Source organism: Carassius carassius, chromosome 16 (genome assembly GCF_963082965.1).
Source record: "Carassius carassius chromosome 16, fCarCar2.1, whole genome shotgun sequence".
NCBI lineage: Eukaryota > Metazoa > Chordata > Actinopteri > Cypriniformes > Cyprinidae > Carassius > Carassius carassius.
In genome coordinates, this window is record NC_081770.1 from 21,681,989 (window position 1) to 21,696,588 (window position 14,600).

The window sequence follows — 14,600 nt, forward strand, 5'->3', positions numbered from 1 at the left end:
ACAATTGCTGGTCCACAGTGACTTCCATAGTATTTTTTGCTAATATCAAATTCAATGTGGACCAGCAAATGTTTGGTTACCCACATTCTTCAAAATATCTTCGTTTGTGTTCAGCACAAGAAAGAAATTAATACAGATTTTGGACGATGTGACAGTGTGTAAACAAATACATTTTTAGGGTGATCTATCCTTTGACAGCAATGACAGTAGGCTGCATATTTAATAGGCCTACTGTCCCTTTAAGACACACACGCATCTGATATACAGACGCGTATATGTTTTTCTCTCAACTGTTTGCTTTCATTTTAGACATAACCAACTTGAGTCTACATGTAAACCTTATGTGTTTTGACAGTATTAGCACAAAAGATAACTTAGTTCAATAATCAGGCGCTGTTTGACAGGCTTTTTTTGTAAGGGGAGTTTGACGTTCGCTCTGTAAACACTGGGTCGGTTCTTCCAACTACATCACGTGACCTTTCCAAGTTGACTACATAATGCAATAAGTCGAGCTAGTGCAAGACGAGCATTTGTGTTTAAACATTTTTTTAGAAAATGACTGGTTGTTTCACTGGACAAGACCCTTATTCCTCAGCTGGGATTGCATAGAGCCCTTTGAAGCTGCAATTTGGACCTTCAACCCGTTGGTCCCTGTTGAAGTCCACTATATGGAGAAAAATCACAGAACGTTTTCCTCGAAAACCTTAATTTCTTTTCGACTGAAGAAAAATCATCTTGGATGACATGGGGGTGAGGAAATCAGGATCCGGAAATTTTCATTCTGGAAGTGAACTACTTTAACGATCAGAGTCTGGGTTCTCTTTTGATCGACCAAGGGAAACTTCCTTTTTAAGAAAGGTAAGAAGCCTTGTAAACACAATCATGGTTTTTTTTCAACAGGGCTTTGAATATTAGATCTAACTGAAAGGACTGTATGTCATCCCCTCACAGCCTAATTTTAATTTACGTAATTAATTCAAATTAAACATGCCCTCTATCCTGGCTAAGTTCACAGAGAAACAGACCAATACAAGAACCTGTCTTGAAATCAAACAACAGTCATACATTAAGATCTTCAAGTCCTTCCACAGCATTTTACTCTCACGTCTGTGTATAAAACAGACCAAGTGCTGTATGGCAACATACAAACACCTACTTCCAAGAATAATGGCCCAGCATTCATTTAGGCTCCTCTACTGCTGCTAACAGCTAGCATGGTCATACCGTCAGAGAATGTTAGGGGGTTTTGAGTTACAAGATCGATACATACCACCACCATGAGTGCAGGAATCCAGGAGGCTCTCCTAATGTGATATTCTTCTCCCATCGGATCTAAAAAGGTAGAAACAGACAGAGAGAGATGGAGAAAAAGAGGTCAAGTATGAATAGACCAGGTTCACAAGGCATGAACTACAGTTAAAAAGCTCCATTACAATTTCCACACCAAATCAGGTCACGTTCACTCTCTCTTTACAGATTACACCTACTCAGCCTACCACTGTAACGGATGGTACTTTTCCAAGCAGACATATCGATTTTATAACATGCCCTGTCCATAACTATGCACCCAAAAAGCTGATGTGCATTATTCGGCGTCTCCCTGATGTAAGGGACTGATTAACAATGTTTTAAAGTGTGTGTGTGTGTGTTTGTGCTGATCAGTGCAGAGCCGTGTAGCCCCTTGAGGTCCAAGGTGTAAGTAGAGGGAATTTCAGCGGTAATTGTGAGGTGGCAAAGGGAACAAGTAGGTGACTGCTCCCTCATTAAGCTTCAATGCACAGGTGCGTCCTCCTGCTGTGTACCTGCCTGGGCCGAAAGACCTCCCCTGCGGTGTACAAGTGTGCCTGCGCGAAGGTCTCGAGATCTGACGAGCGTTCGCCTAATTAAATAACAACGGCGGTAATGACGACTGTCGACGGCACGCATCTTTGACGCCCTACTGCCTTTACAAAAACACTGAAACGTTGGTAAACACAGCCATCTGTTTACCTGTTGACTCTTTAATATTTACTTAAGGTGTACGGTCTAATTTTGCATGAATATATGGCTTATATTCACCATTCTAAAACTATGTTAGTGGGTTGGATTGATAACCACATTTTGTTGTCCTAATACCTAATGCAACAAATCAACATCCTCAGGCAATTAAAATGCAATTAAACTATGACTGTCAATAGATTTAGTAATGATCGATTAATTACTTTGCACTTAACATCAGTATAATGCATTATTTTAAGATGGCTAAGTGTAGGGTTCAACAGTTCAATATAATGACACACTTTCAATTTGTAAATTAATGCCCAAATACATTACTTTTCATTTCAACAATGTTACAGGACTTATGACACAACCTGCAATAAATAATAATAATATAAAACTTAATTTTTCTTTTAAATAAATGTAACCAAGATGGCCAGCTGGCCAGCTTCTTCCCAAAAATATTTGACCATCAATTATGATTACATTTCATCATAAAAATCAGAAGTCAACCGATTTATCAATAACACTTTAAGGACACTTTACACGAGTATTTTTTTTTTTCATCATTTACTAATACATATTTTTATTAAGCTGTATGTTATTATTAGTTCATGCACTATGAACTAACATAAGTGATCAAGTTATGATATAGTATTTATTTTTAAATTACAGTGCAGTATATTTTCATGGCTCAGTAGTGTTTTTATTTTCGTAATGTTCATCACTATTTTACTTGGAGTATTATGTTTGTTTACATTTTTTATGAATCTCACTCAGCATATTGCGTTTTTAAGTACTGCAATTTGTGTTACATTCTTTTATATTGTACTGTAGTACACAGGTATTTAATAAATAAATAAATAAATAAATAAGAAATTAAGGGAATACTTTTCAGCACTTATCTTTGTATTCTGGCTAATACTCAGAAACAACAACATCTCACCTGTCTGACCAAGATCCCTGGAGATTCTCACAAGCACAAGGCCAGACTTTGGCACAGTGCTTTATCTTTGTCAAACTTTGTCTGAACAAAACATTTAAAAACACAGGGCGCTTTTGGAAGTCCACTGTGAGTGCTTAATGATAGCCGTATAAACAGACACAGCAGGTACCGGAGGACCGCGGCAAATGCAATAAGATAGATGATAACATTTAAAAAGTTCACAATCTGTAAAGGTCCTGAAGCACTAAAGAAGAGTTACACAATCTCATTAATGTCTTATAATGTCAAACAATTAAAATGTACACATCTTAACTACAAACAAAATCTTGTCAAAAGTGCCTCCTGTAGTCCTTCAAACTATGACCTGAAAAGCTGAATGGACATCACCTGCTTCTAGAGGTGTGCGATATGATTATTTTTGATCATGGATGATAAAAACATCTCCGCAATCTGCTTTTGAAGAAATATCGCAGTATCATGTGCATCAGTTTAAGTTCTCAATATACTGTACAACGTCACATACATTCACATCAGTGTTAACTCAGCTGTAGAATTACTCTCATGGGACACTGTACTTATTCGCATACTGATTACTGAACCAACTTGTCTTCTGCACTTATACTTTCAAAACACGCAAGGTTTACATGGAGTCTCAGTTGGTTATGTCTAAAGTGAAAGTAAACAGTTGAGAGAAAAACAAATGAGTGCCTGTATATTAGATGTGTGCAGCTCTTAAAGGGACAGTACTTAACATGCAGTCAACTGTCATTCAAGGGATAGTTCATCCTAAAATGTAATTTCTGTCATCATTTACTCACTCACATGTTTACCCAAACATGGGTAAAACCTGTACCTAATACAATTCACCCAAACCTGTATTAATTTCTGACTGAAGATCTTTAAAACAGTTAACATAATAAGGAAATTAGTCTGGACGTTATGCTCAGACAACTTGCAAAATAGTAAAACCATCATGACAAGGAATCGTGATAAAATCGTAAATAGTGATATTTATTGAAAAAAAAAAAAAAATGATATTTTTTTCCATATCACCCTCCCCTACCTGATTCTAACAATACGGCCCTATGAGTTCAGCATAAACATTATCTGCAAAATCGCCGGATCCAGTAATAAAAACTGAATTTACTGTGTAACACAAAATGTCACGGAATATGCCTAATTTTGAATGGGTACAACAAAGTAGGCCAGTATACTGGAATCAAAATGTAATATGGACTAATGTCTGTGAATACGAAGTTGCAAAAATACTATATGAATCCTGCATGTTCTGCATGTCTCTGTGTAAATTAATGGAGCAGATGCACAGTATCATTTACTACACACATACTGAAGTCACCCATGCAACGCTCGCTGTGTTTTTCTGCCTCTGCCGCCTCAATATAGGAGTACAAACACAAATACAATCTCCACAACTGCTCTTTGAGAGTCACTTCATAAGCATTTTACCATTCCATTTGACAAAAAATACTGTCATATCATATTCAATCAGAAACTTAACGGACTAAACAACAACCCACCAAAATAAAAGTTTGGTTTAACTTGAAGAAACTGTGACAGAAAGACTACTTAATGTAATGATAGTACTACTACTAATAATAAAATGATGATTAAAACATTATTTTTATAAAGACATTTCCACCAGAAAAATTAATTACCAAATTTAGCAAAAAAATGTAAATACACAACACCATATTTATGGAAAAACAAAAAAAACAAAAAAATTTTAGAAAAAAAACATATATATCTATATATATATATATATATATATATATATATATATATATATATATATATATATATATATACACACACACATACATATATATATATATATATATATATATATATATATATAGTTAATTAATTAATTAATTACAGATGCTTTGATTATTAATATTTAATGAAACCATTAAAATGGAATAGGCCTACATAAAATTTACGGAAAATAGATTTGAGAAAAATAAAACTGAATTTGAGCAAAAATTCATAGGGCCTTAATTTTATTTTTTGTTAAACGTTAAATAAACTGCTGTTTAATATTTTAATGATTTAAATTAATTAGACATGCTTTGTGATTAATACAATTTTATTTAACCATTAAAATAGGGCCTATACAAATTTAAACAAAAAAACTAAATCTAAAAGAATTAAAATGGTAAAAATGCAATTTGGAAACAATTCAAACGGAATTTGAAAAAAAAAAAAAAAAAAAATTAAAACAGATTTCATAGGGCCCTATAACAACTATGAATGACTTCAACAAAGCACAATAAAAGCATTATGGGATGATTTCAAGCCCGCAAGTTGGCAAAATCTTCAAAAATGCAACTAAATCAAGTTCCACATAAACTGGCTTCCTCATTCATTCACGTACAGGCTAACAAACATTTAAAGATTTTCTACAAAGACGACAAACCAAACCAACTCTTTGATCGGCCTTAAAAGAGAGCATTACAGCAGATCAGGAGATCGAGAGTAGGCTATGTTACAAACCAATTTCACCTATTCCCACCAAGGCCAACGTTAAATCAGACTTTTAACACAGTTGTGTTTGAGAGCGGTTCTAAACACAAGTGGTGGCATCACCTCCACTCCAGACATGTAGTGTACTCAAGCTCTATATAACATTCATATAGTGAAAACAGCACTGACACATCTACAGCAGAAGCTCCACCGCTTCACAAACCTGTAACGACAATCCACTTTACCATGCTAGTAGTAGCAGCACAAACGTTAATGCTGTGATTGCGCCCCCTCAGTGGCACTCAAACTGAAAAACTGGTGACACATTATGTAATATCATAGCAATGACACTTCCATTTATTGATCAAGACCTTGGACTGTTTTAGCAGATAAATGCAGCACACTTTGGAAAAACGATATCAGATATCAGAGTTTAAGACTGTTGTAACGAGAAACTAAATTCTCTGTATATTACAAAAAGTAAGTTCATATTTGCTGAAACAAAGCAATTGGAATTGATTAATCAATAGGAATAAAATGTACAACAAATTGAGTCTCAACCAAAAAGTATCAACTTCTGGCCTCAGACTTGGCTTGAATTAATATTCTTTTTTTCCTGAATACACAATAACTACTGTTTGGAAAAGTAGATTGTGCAAGACCGCTTACCTCTGACAGGAAGGTCTGTGCCGACTTCTGTGCGCCAACATGCAGCAAGTACTCATACACGTATAAAGCTAACCTGCAAGACAAAAGAGGAAAAAGGCATTGTAAATCTCAGTCAGTTCTATAAATTGTCTGTTTTGGGTTGTTCCCAAACTCCAAGTGAGAAAAATGCAGTTCCACAGGCTCTCCCATTCTAGATGGACAAGCAAACACACTGCAGCAATTAACTTTGAAGCATGTTGAAACCTCACAGGTGCTTAGTCGCAAAGCATTCTTGGAAATGCAGGCTGGTAAAAAAAAAAAAAAAAAAAAAAATATTTTTTTATATATATATATATATATATATATATATATATATACACACACATAATTGGTTTGAATCTGAGATTTAAGGTAAGGAGTTACCAAGTTTATGAAGTCAATATCAATACAAGTCAAATTCATTTACACCGATTGATACCACAACAAATATACACACAACCATTAAAAAGTTTGTGGCCAGTAAGATTTTTTTTTATTAAAACCTTAATTTAGTAAAGATGCATTTAATTGATCATGAGTGACAGTAAATACTTTTATTATGCAACAAAATATTATTTTTTTAAATAAATGCTGTTCTGTTGAATGCTCCATTCACTGATAAATCCTGAAAAAAAATATGGTTGCCACAAAAAAGAAAAAAAATTATTAAGCAGCAAGTTTTTTCAACATTGATAATAATAAGAAATGTTGTTTCTTGTTACTTCAAAAATATACTGATTGGGTGCTCATATGACAGTAGGGTAAAATCTATTAAAATAGAAAAAAATATATATTTTGAATGTTAGTATGCATGTATTTGCATATAAATATTAGCATACAAATTAACAAACATAATACTATATTGCCTAGCTGGTAAATATGTATTTTTAATTAAATAAACTCAAATTTTTCATTTTTAACTGGTTTTTATTTTTAATTATTGAAGTAAATATCAGTAAAGAACATGCATAGACTCAAAACATGGATTTTCTCACAGCACATTTTGAAATGTAGCAGCTTAATTGAAAGTAGCCTTTATTAAACCAATAATTAATCAAGACTAAATTAAGTAATCTGGTGCAGTTAGTCTATTAAAAAAATAATAATGTGATTTAGTTAATTAAATAAACATAAATTAATTTGGAGTTTTACAACCAGAGTAATGAAATCAATGTTTCTAAGAGCCACTTTGTAATGCACATTAAACTAATCTAAATGCAATCAAGTGTAAATGTCTTCATATTTTTCAGCGAATATTGATCCGATTAATTTCTGTAACTAATTTAATAAAAAAAATTAAAATTGACAGCCCTAACAAAAATGCATTATCTATCCACACTGAACTTTCCCCTATACTGTTTAAAGAGAAGAAGAACAGATTCAAGGATCAAATACCAAGAACTCATTTTCCCCTCAAACGTCTGAATTATTTCTTGGCGTTTCATCAGACGTACTCATTTAAGGAGCTCCCCTCAAGTATATACAGCTGTCAACAAAGTTGTACTTTTGTGCAATGCAGGAAAAGATCTCAGAGTTTTGGTTCTAATTTAATAACGATCATTTTTAACATTTAGAAAAATGGAAATTGGTGCGGAACTGATGTCACACTTCATTTTCTCAAAAACACAGAACATTTGCACAGGTTCTTCCGGCAATGTGACAAGAAGCACCCAGTGATGTGATAAGTGCACGAACACCCACATCCATTAACTGCCTGACAGTCTGACCTCAGAAGACCATTATCGCCCACCCATTCACGTCATTCTTAAAATGATGGACTTCCTCAACTTGGAAGAAAACACCTAGATGAAATGAGCAAAATCTTTATTAATTTCTAGATTTTTTTGCAATCTTTTTGGGTGATTACATCATTTATTTTTTTAACATTTAGTCGCCAGAGTCAAAAAACTCAATTCGTCACACAAAATCCATCTTAAATGAGCATCCCATAGGTTTCCCCAGTTAAAGGCCCATTCACACCAAGAATGATAACTATATTAGCATCAACATCAATGGACAATAATTGTTTATTCTAAGCACATGCTGCAGTTTTGTCACCAGTTTTTTTAACTGCTCAAGCTTTTCAAGAACAAAGCATTCACATCAACAGACGATAACAGTCTTTATTATAAATGCACAATGCAGTTTTGTTGCCTGTCGCTTTAAATGCTCCAGCTTTTTAAGAACGTTAACTATAACGACAACTATAATTGCGTTCACATCAACAGACAATAATGTTGTTTAATATAAGTGCACACTACAGTTTTGTCGTCTGCGGTTTTAAATGGTTGAGCTTTTTAAAAATGATAACCATACAGATAACGGAAGTACCAACCCACTGTTTATAAAGCAAAAGTACAACGAAAGTCAAATGCCCTTTACAAAAAAAAGGTAAAACAACAATGTTGGATGATTTTGAAGGTGGAGGAGAACATTAGAATTATTGGTCAAACCTACTTTTTTTAACACAAGTACACAGACGAAGAACTAACCATGAGTAACTTTTCCAATGTGATTACACAATGTGTGCAGACACGCATGCACATCGCAGAGCTAGTGCAAGATAAGCATTTGTGGTTAAAAAGTAGCCTATTGTTTTTATTTGTCTTAGGAAATTACTGATCATTTCACTAGATAAGACCTTTATTCCTTGGCTGGGATCGTGTAGAGCCCTTTGGAACTGCACTTTGGACGTTCAACCCGTTGATCCCTGTTGAAGACCAAATATGGAGAAAAATCATGGAATGTTTTCCTCAACAACCTTAATTTATTTTCAAATGAAGAGAGAAAGTTAACTACGGTACTCCTTTAAAGGGATACTCAGCCCCAAATCGAAAATTTGGACATGGGGGTAAGAGATTAATTTTGGGGTGGAGTATCCCTTTAAATGCTCCAGGTTTTTAATTACGATAACCATGACGATAACTATATTAGTGTCCATGCCATCAGAACATAATGTTTTGTTTACTATAAGCACGCCACAGTTTTGCTATCTGCCATACTAATTGCTTAAGCTTTTTAAAGTCAAGTGGATTCTGATTTGCCATCAATGTTTTTCATCAGCTAGAAAAAATTATTCTGAAAGTTGTTCCAACAATATTGTTCCTCAACGCCGCTTACATTATAGTTGTAGTGTGAACTTATCTATTCTCATAGAATTGGAACACTTTTTAAAGGGTTCATATGATGCTTTTTTAAAGTATTTGGTGTAACAGAATATGTTGACATTCTTCAATGTTCAAAAAACATTCTTTTTCAAATACTGTACATTATTGTAGGTCCTTTATGCTCCGCCTCTCTCAAACGCGTCATTTTCTACGAAGTCCTTCCTTCGACACGAGCAGTGTGCTCTGATTGGCCAACTGACCCAGTGCATTGTGATTGGCCGAACACTGCAAGCACTCGTCGGAAATGTAACGCCCCTTTCCATAATCATTAGCTTCATCTATCAAAATAAATGTAAAGACAGTTAATAATGTCCTTCAGTTCAAGCCCGAAAAGGGAACAGAGTCACATGATCGATACAGTGATGAAGCTCATATGTGTTTGCAGTACACAAGCCACGGACGGTTAAGACGGTGACCCCGTCTCTCTCCCTCTCTCTCACAGCATGCGAATACACACACACAAACGCGACGTGCAAAACTCCGCATTTGAACAGTCAATAGCAAATACTTAAACTAATAATAAAACATTCTTCCAGTAGCTGATTCAGAAGCACCAGATTGTTTGTTGCAAAGTCAGAATGACCTCCTCTCCTAGGATTATGAAACAATCGTCCATAAAATTTGAAACTAAATGCATCTACTTTCAGAAAGCCAAATAAAGTGCTCTTGCTTTCACCAAGATATACACAGCTTCTCCCTGACATGGCTGCTTCAACACTAACTGCATGTGGTTACTGAAACCACGCTTTCTTTCTTAGCGTGAACATTTCGGCGGCATTACGCAAATATTTCCACATAGTGACGTAGACATGTAGGGCGTGTTAGAATGAGCCGTTTTAGAGGGGCGTGGCAGAATCTTAACTTTGATGAAGAATATCTCTTTGGATTAGATACTTTAGTCATTGAAACTTTACAGATCTTCTTCATGCACCAAGAGCTTGTAACACTCCAAAGAGAAAGGAAAAATTTAAATCACACCATATGACCCCTTTAAAACCAGACTTTATCTTCTTGGTGTGAATGGACTTTAAGACTAGTCAACTATTTTGTCAGGCACTCCACTGGCTAGCCAATTTCGAAGATGTCGTTTGCATGCAAAGCCCTACATTAATTGGTTTATTGAACACCTGACCTCTAGACAGTGGCATGTACTCGACAGCGCAAGTCAGCTCATATGAACCCAACTGCCGTTGAGATGGATCAAACGGAGATTCCCACGAGTGGCCGGATGAAATTTTCATCATCAGCTCTGGATGATCTGAGGAGCTTCTGCAGGTTGTTGATGGGTTCCTGCTCTCGGCCTGATGCATTATTGAGAAGGACTTCATCTACATTGGGCTTCGGGAAACACTTTTTGTCAGAGGAACAGAGGAACATATCAGTATTTCGACTAATAGCGAGACCGCAGGTGGAGGATCAACAGGCTGAGAAGCTCAGTGTGCGTTCGACTAATCCTCATGCAATACAACAGCTCGGGGTGCAATAGGAAGGCGGACCTATTGACTTAATATTTAGATTAATGACTCCATGAGACCAGTCGAGGGCTATCGTTTTCACACGCCTGCTTGTGAGAGCCGCGCAGCAGGGATAATTTCGACCTTGACAGCGGCGTACCATAGGCTGCGTGGATGTCGATACAGCAATGATGGACAGGCATATCTGATGAGGTTCTGCTTTTGCTCTGCCATTCAGGCATGGCGGCTCGCTGTGTGTCCAGTCTCATCATGATAAGCTCTCCTGACTTAACCTTGACATCTCGCCCGAGGCTCCCAGTCAAGACTCCGTTTATACATAAAAGAGGCAGAGCCAAGTTTAGCTAGCTTAAGCGCAGACAGTTAACAAATGAACTTTGCTGTCTCCATTTCAATAATTTAGCTGCAGGGTCTCGTGTGAAGACGAACAGCATGTGAGGAGAGCTGAAAAAGGTGGCTGAAGTTTAGAAGTGTAGTTTTCAGGCATCAGGAAGTCTTTAGTTTCACCTCAGGACCCAACCTTGACAAAAAAAAAGGCTAAACGGAAACCTGTATTACACATTTTCTTTTATCTGAAGTAGTTTTTTGAGGATGATGGCACACTGTAAAAACTGTAAAGTTGTAAACAAAAACAAAGATTTTTGGAGTACGTTTCATAAGAAATACAATTTCAGTCTATTTCAATCTATGTACTATTTGCGGATTCTTTGTAATTAATTAGAAAATGTACTAGCAATTTCTGAGTTAAAATTAAATGTCTTCAGTGAATGTCAAGAAAGCAACCATGCTGGCATTTGCAAAATTGCAAAATTGTAGGGATGCACCAATTTTATAATTCTGGCCGATACCAATAAGCTGGAAATTATTTTTTGGTCAACAAATGGATGATTTTAAATTTTATAGAATTTTGCATTTAAATAAATTAATAATAGACTCTGAAAAAAATGATTTTAGGAAAACTTGGGCATGAAGAATATAGCCTAGCACTTTTAACTTAAAATGCATCCCTACTGTTTTGATCAAATATTCTGTTGGAAGCATTAAACCAGAAATTTACCAGAAAAAAAACTATGGAACATAAGTGCCTTATATGCAACTTTTGGGCAAAATGTGCAACACAATGGACTTTTTTTTAATCAATAAATGATTTGCAACCAATCACAAGTGGCCTGACATTCCACTGACATCATGAGAAGTGCTGTCATAATATCGTTGGTGTGGCCTTGAGCCTTGTTCCACATCCTTGTACTTTTTGACCTAACTTAGGCGATCTTTCATTCATAATAACCGAAGATTGACAGAAAATTCAGCAAAGCAATAGTGCTAAATAAAAAATGTTGATAAACTTTCATGAGGCAATCCATCTCAATTATTCTGATGAAAGCAGAGGGAGCGCTCTTTTAGAAAAGATTTCCAAACACGCAAGCACAAAACAGACATTTCCGCGTTAGATCATTAAATATGCCCCTAAATAATTACAGAGAACATCTCTCTTCAAAATAAATTTAGAAAGCCATACATCCAGCTATCGAAGATGGAAAATTAATTGATTCCCATCCACGTCTAAGAGCAACGTTTATTCAAAACAGAGCAAATCAGACGCTCTTCATAAGAACAACGTCCTGTTTCTGTGTGCATGCTTGATTCCCTTTATATGTGGCTGAAAACACCTCTATGAAGGAGGCTGAACCATCTGGATGAAATCAAAACCATGCATTCAGACCTACTCGCTGCCTCTCAGACACACCAATAAACTCAGGGAAGCCAGAGGAGTGCTCAAGATGTTGGTTGGGGGGGGGGCATGGGAGACAGGAGATGGAAACCTAGATCAGAATCTGTTTTCATTCATTTCCACTCCAAAAAACACACCACGCAATTTCTCGTAGCATTCCAACTGATTGGCGGAATTAGATCGAACCTGTGGATGCTAAACTCTGATGAACTCGAGCTTTGAAATCCGTTCAAAACTAATCAAAGTCAACAATGCTGCAATAAACTTGACATTATTGATTCGTAGAGTCCTCCAAGTTCTCTTTTTTTAAGTGGTTTCTCCAAGCAAACCTGCCAAGGACGCCGATGAATGATGTTTAAACTTCGTTAGTACATCCTAAATCAGTTCCTTGAGAAGTTTAATGGCATTTTTGCTTGACTAGTGCTGACAAACTTATTAACCACCAATGACAGAACAAATGAAACGGAAACCTGCGGTGTTAACCAACACTTGAGGAGCCGTCTACATCCTCACATAACCTGTGTGAGCAACACACCATTTCATGTTCATCAGTTTAAGAGTTTATTGGAAAAAAACACCTAGTTTATATGCAACTTTTGCATACACCTGGTACAACGCAAATTTTTGGTTAGCTTTTCATGCAAAAACAATCAGAAAGCATTGAAAGGAGTGGTTTCGAAGTAATGAACAACGCTTGAATGATAAAATAGCTCTCTTGTAAGCAACTTCTCTTGGATTCTGATCTTCTTTACATCATCTCCTCATTCAGTTTAACTATGACTACCAATATCTCCTTACATTCTTTCTTTCTAAGCATGTTAGATCTCCAAAACAGCTGCAAATCATCTCAGACTCCCATAATAAACGTCCTATCAGTCTCCAAGTCTGACACGGTAACCTTCGACCCCATATAACAAGATTTATGAATAATACAGCTTACATTTAAGATTCGTAAGGTTGCTTCTATGGCAACAGATTGTACACAACAGTGGAAAGATCACATGGTGATGTATTACCATAAAATATTACAATTCGCAGTATGGAAAAGTCAGCAAAACTTGAAGCACCACGAGTGTTCATAAAAACCGGTACTTTGTACTACAACAAACCACAAAATACCGGGAACATGTACGCATTAATGTGTCGGAATTACTCAAATAACTTATTTATCAGTTCGATTTAAAGCCAAAACATGCATATACACACGCGATGAGATCCAAAATATCATTAAATGAGAAATAAACCAGATCAAACAGACACAAACGGCTACCAAACACCTCCACAACTTTAATACAGGTCCGAAAACTGTAAGAAAAGGGCTCGGATGCGCTTATCCAGCAGTGTAACTCGTAGACAACAGATGCACGGCGTGCAATATTCATGCAAAAGACGCACAAGCTTCAAAATGAGAGATGCGAGCATGCAACATCACTCGGACTGGATGCGTTGGACGGCTCGAGCGTTCACGTGCGCACCAAAACTTCAATAAAATCGAAAACGCACGGCCGGCTCAACGCGTTAAAGTGCTCCAAGCGGCTGTAAAGTTAAGAAGAATCGGGGACGATCACTCCGGAGCGCAAGTTCGCACTAAATACACCTTCAAACAATAGCACGCACAGTTTTAGAAAGTTGCGAGTCCGTGATAAGCAAGGCGAGACTCTTTAAAGCGCGCGCGATTCACTTACTTTTCTCTCGCTTGATTATCAGAAGGGACGACAGCTCCTTTACCTTTGGCGTACATGCTGGATTCTGTTTTAAGACTTTTACCCCACTCAACACCTGTCAAAGAAAGCAGCCAGGAAAACGTTCTATCTCCATAGCTACCCCCTTTAGTGTTTTCCCTCCCCCCTCCTCCTCCTCCTCCTCCTCCTCCTCCTCCTCCTCTCTCTCCCCTCCTCCTCCTCCTCCTCCTCTCTCTTTTTTTTTTACATCTCCAACATTGGCCACAAATCAGGCACAGTTTCTATTGGGGGGACTTGAAACAGGTCGCTGGTGATTTTTTTCCCTCTCTCGCGCTGTTCCAGGACTGCGCTTTGACTCCCTCCGCGTTGGGAGCGGTGGGGGCCTCTTAAAGGGGAACGCACACTCTCCTCCAGTGTTTACTAGGCGCATGGGAAAGACGCTAACATTGCCTC

General features: G+C 36.7%; 1 protein-coding gene across 1 annotated transcript in view; it reads right to left on the reverse strand.

Annotated features, from left to right (window-relative positions):
- The window catches only part of ssbp4 (single stranded DNA binding protein 4), a 65,360-nt gene extending 51,052 nt beyond the window's left edge, over nt 1–14,308 (reverse strand). Inside the window, exons 1-3 of the mRNA XM_059569550.1 lie at nt 14,151–14,308; nt 6,077–6,149; nt 1,271–1,332 (exon numbers count right to left, since the gene is read on the reverse strand). Of these exons, the coding sequence (XP_059425533.1) occupies nt 1,271–1,332; nt 6,077–6,149; nt 14,151–14,206 (191 nt within the window). The 5' untranslated portion in view covers nt 14,207–14,308. The remainder of the gene's footprint in view (nt 1–1,270; nt 1,333–6,076; nt 6,150–14,150) is intronic.
- Nucleotides 14,309–14,600: the final 292 nt, after the last annotated feature.